At 45.5% G+C, this 4,557-nt stretch overlaps 1 protein-coding gene across 1 annotated transcript; it reads right to left on the bottom strand.

Moving 5' to 3' along the window:
- Positions 1-688: 688 nt before the first annotated feature.
- On the bottom strand, positions 689-3,021 carry LOC115366539 (POU domain, class 3, transcription factor 4-like). The gene has a single exon (XM_030062041.1). It carries the CDS (start codon positions 2,943-2,945, stop codon positions 1,857-1,859), a length of 1,089 nt encoding a protein of 362 aa, XP_029917901.1. The 5' UTR covers positions 2,946-3,021; the 3' UTR covers positions 689-1,856.
- Between the last annotated feature and the right edge of the window lie 1,536 nt (positions 3,022-4,557).

Genomic DNA, 4,557 nt, shown 5'->3' with positions numbered 1-4,557 from the left:
TGTGTGTGTGTGTGTGTGTGTGTGTGTCATTGTGTTTTGCTGTCAGGCCCAGCGGCCCAGGCGATAAATCACGCATGTCTGATTGAATAGGGCAGAGGGCCCGGACAATAACATTTCAGAGGAACTGCTGGAGAAAGCTTCTCAGTTTTCTCTGATCCGCAGACCCTGCAGAGCCGCATCCAAGGTCCCGTCGAACCAGTGGATATTTTACAGCTGTTAACTGACAATAAACGGTGAACTTTGCGAAACTAACCCGTTGACATGACATTAAAGTTGTGTAAAAGTTACAGTAACAGTTACTGTATAGTGCTAAAGAATAATAGTAAGCTATGTGGGCTGAAAATGTGCTACGTTTAAATCGAGGATAATATTAGTGTAATGATTATGGGCATCTGATGCTGAGAAACCACTAGTATTAGTCATAATTATAATTTTAAGAAGTAAGCTTGACCATGGCACAAAAAATACAGAATATTTAATTTACAGAACTTATTATAATAAGAAGAATAAGAATTGCTCTATTTTTATATTGCTTAGAAAATAAACCCCAAATCAAATCATATCAAATTCATGGCAAATGCTAAATTTGGACAGTGGACAGTTGTAGCAAGAAGTTGTTTATTACAACATACATAGTTTATTTCAAAACATAATACAAGCTTTATACTGAAAATAAATAATTGCTTGAGCTGTCATCGAAATTTGGAATAAAAGCGCCGAAACAGTCAAATCTTACTGAAAATATTGTTTTTACATTGCTAATTAAGTGCATGAATAACTAAGAGCATTTGTTTAAATTAATGACTTCAAAAGGGTAATATACAAAACTGTACAATATTCGAAAAAATACTTAAGAAATAAACCAATAACAGGAGTATTTAAGATTATAAAATTTTTGATACAGAACGTACAATAAAATTATAGGCAGGTGTATAGCGTCATCATCCCCTCTTTATATTCACGGCTCTGTTTCAGAGTCCACACAGTTTATATGGTCGAAGATGATTGAAATCAAATAAATGAATTTATAAATAGGCGAAAACTGTAACTGTGTGTTGCTTCATAAACTAACAGGATAGGGTGAGGACTTTGATTTAAAAAATAATAATAACAATAATAATCCTCCAAGTGCTATATTGTTGGATAGCAATACCTCTAAAGACTGAAATGAGGGCCTATTTATATGCAAAAATAATTACAGATTTGCTACAGATATATGTTACAAAATAATGGATGTAAATATGTAAAACAAAAGCATTGCAAGCCCGAAGGATGCATGAGGTGGACTGTAAAATGGCCTCTGTGTTCTCCAAACACTGGCGCATCAAATCAATTAAAAAGTGATAGAGCCTGTATTAATATTCGTGTCTCACTCACTGATCATACAAACGGAAGCATAAGAGAATTGTGTGAAAGCTATATTGACAAGTAAGTTGACTGTGAAAAGCCAAAACACTGGCAAAACAAAACAAACGAAAAGAAAACAAAAACAAAATCATCAGTCCCAACTGTATTCCTATCATTATTATTGAGCTGATGCAAAATGGTGACATAAACCAAAGGCGCTGGCAGGTTATTAGGCACATTTTGTATTTATATCCTTGATGTAGAAAATAATTTGGAAATTGACGGGCTCCACAAGTGATTTGAAATGTGACGTATCATATGCCGCTAGAATAATGCCCTCATGACAAATATAAAATGACGAAGGCTGAACGGGTATTTTCTGTTATTGTTATTGTCGTGTTTCAGTGCTGGAGTCATCAGGAGTCTGTACGGGACGGGCACGGGGAGAAGTTGCCACCGTGCGCCCGTGCGCTCTAGAGTCTCGCCGGGGATTCCTCCCGGTGCCTCGGTCAGAGATCGTGGCACGAGGAGGCGTCTCCTGCGCTCCCGCTGTGAGAGTACGGTCCCTCGTGCGGCGGCGGCTCTCCCGGCGGTGTCATGCGCTTCTCTTTCTGCCTCCGGTTACAGAACCAGACGCGCACCACCTCCTTCTCCAGCTGGAGCGAGTCCGCCAGCGTGGAGATCTCCTGCGCGGAGGGCTTGGGACACTTGAGGAAGTGCGTCTCCAGAACTCCCTTCACACTGACCTCGATGGACGTCCGCTTCTTTCTCTTCCTCCCCTGAGCTGCTATCTTGTCTATACTGCTAGGGCTGCCTGTTGACGAGTCTGCCTCCTCCAGCCACTTGTTCAGCAGCGGCTTTAGTTTGCACATGTTTTTAAAGCTCAGCTGCAGCGCTTCGAACCTGCAGATGGTGGTTTGGGAAAAAACATTACCGTACAACGTGCCCAGCGCCAAACCCACGTCCGCCTGCGTAAAGCCCAGCTTGATTCTCCGCTGTTTGAACTGCTTGGCAAAGTGCTCCAGCTCGTCCGAAGTCGGCGTCTCCTCGTCTGAGTGGTCGTGGCAGTGGTGACCACCGAGGTCGCTGTGCTCGGGGCTGAGTGTGTCCCTGAGGCCGGGGTGCATGCCTTGGCCCTGCGGGTTGGGTGGAGGTGTGAGTCCACCGTGGTCCAGCATGCCGTTGACAGTGAAGCCCGTCTGGGAGTAGATGTTGATCTGCTGTCCGCTGGTGATGGAGGAGTTATGGGACACTGGAGTTCCCCAGGCTCCCGGATGGTTGGCATGGTTGTTGTGATGGGGCGAATGATGCGCTACATGCGGGGAGCGGTGATGGATGATACCGAGCTGGAGGTCCTCTCGGCCTGGTTTGACGTCCTGCTGCTCCACGGAGGCCGACCAGGGACTGCCCTCCGACAGGCTGCTCGCCCACTGGTGCCCGAGGGGGTGGCCGTTGCTCTGGACGCTCTGCAGGTAGTCGCTCTGGAGGAGTTTCTGGTGGCCTCTGAAGGGGCTAGCAGGCTGCATGGCCTGGGTGTCCGGGTGGATCATGGGGCTGGAGCTGAGCAGGGTGTAGGGGCTGGAGGCAGCTGTGGCCATGCTGGCTGCTGAACCCCACTAGTGCTACTGAAGGGAGGGAGCAGCTCAGCCTCTGACATCTCCCTCTCTCTAGAGCCTCGGCATCAGCCAGCCACTGACTGACAGCCTCCACGACCACTCACAGCTAGACTGTAACGCAATAGCTGTGCGCCGCAGCCAATGACCGCGCAGGTACACCAACCTCCGCCTCTGGAAGAGGAGCTGCAGGACAGGAAAGGGTTACAGCTAGTCGAACCGGAAGTGAGTCCCAGTGTTGGTCCATTGGGTCTGACTGTGGAATGATGTGCGCGTGGAGCGCAGTTCCTGTTTATTAATTAAAGTTTCCAACTTATTTACGCGCAAGCTTATTACTGCTCCTGTCACCCTTGAGCGCGCGCGCAGGAGGAGATTAAAGCGCCATGGCATTTCTCAGACGTGCCAGCACTTAATTTAGAGGGATACAATCAAACCTAGACCAATTCTCACTGCTAATTATTAACTTTTAGAGTTTATTTCCTAAGGTGTTTATAGGATCAGAGGGATGAAACGTTTCAAAGAGGCCCAGGAGTGTTTTACGCACAGGCTATTCAGTATCAACACTGTGTCTAAGCCATGGTAAAACAGCAGATGGTTTTGGTAAGACAAAAATTTACGAATGCCCTAGGCCTATTTACAATTTGTTGGCCATTCTAAATAAACTTTGTCAGATATTTAAAACTTAGTGCAAGGTTATTTCTCAAGTGTAAGTCACGCTTTTGCCATTATTCACTGAACGCATTTCGCCTATCTGGAAACCTAATTTCACATTCTCTCAAACCGAAGTTATATTGTCCTCAAGCACTGCGCAAACCGAGGCGCCGGTCTTTAAGAATCTAGAGAGGTCCTCACAGAGTTTGAAAAAAGATCTATCTGCATATTTGAGAAGTAACTTAGCTGCATAATTATATTTGCCATTAGAAGACTGGGTCCCAGTCTCCTTATTGGTTTGAAATTCCATTAAATATATTGCTCAAGCTCCCAGGTTAAGCTTGATTTAAATTTGCATACATTTTCATACATTTAGCAGAAATAAAAGAAGGCTGCAGCCACCAGAAAGTCATTAAAGAGCGCTGAGCTGAGGAGCTGGTGAGGAGAAGACAGAGGAGGCCGGAGCAGGTGAGCTGACCGCGGGCTGGATGGGTGGACAGGGCCTCGGGGGGAGAGGGAGGGGGGATGGACCGGCCCCGGTAACCGGAGGAGTGACAAACAGCGGCACAGAGGGAAGGAAGGATGATGATAGGACTGACTCGACAATCACTGCTCTAAATCCTCATGTTGCGTTTTGTCCAGCAGCCCAGGCCTTTAGCTTGTTGGGGAAATAACTCACCAGCATTTAATGTGTGTTGTTTTGTTTTTGCTCTAATTTCTGCGGGGTCGTGGTGTGTTAATTCTTCATGTACTCTTTAAAAAGGAAAGTCCTCACTTAATATTTAATGTAGGCTAAAAATATTGTTACAGTGGCCTAATTTGCGGAACTGGGCTATTGCTTATTTAAGAAGTCGTTTCGTTATGGGGTTGAATTGTATGTACGAGTGCGATCCATTCTAGAAATGTAGGATATTTGTAACACAGTGGCAGTGGCATTTGAATGCAC

This window comes from Myripristis murdjan, chromosome 10 (genome assembly GCF_902150065.1).
Source record: "Myripristis murdjan chromosome 10, fMyrMur1.1, whole genome shotgun sequence".
Taxonomy (NCBI): Eukaryota; Metazoa; Chordata; class Actinopteri; order Holocentriformes; family Holocentridae; genus Myripristis; species Myripristis murdjan.
The sequence above is the reverse complement of the archived record's forward strand: the minus strand, read 5'-3'. Positions and strand labels throughout refer to the sequence as shown.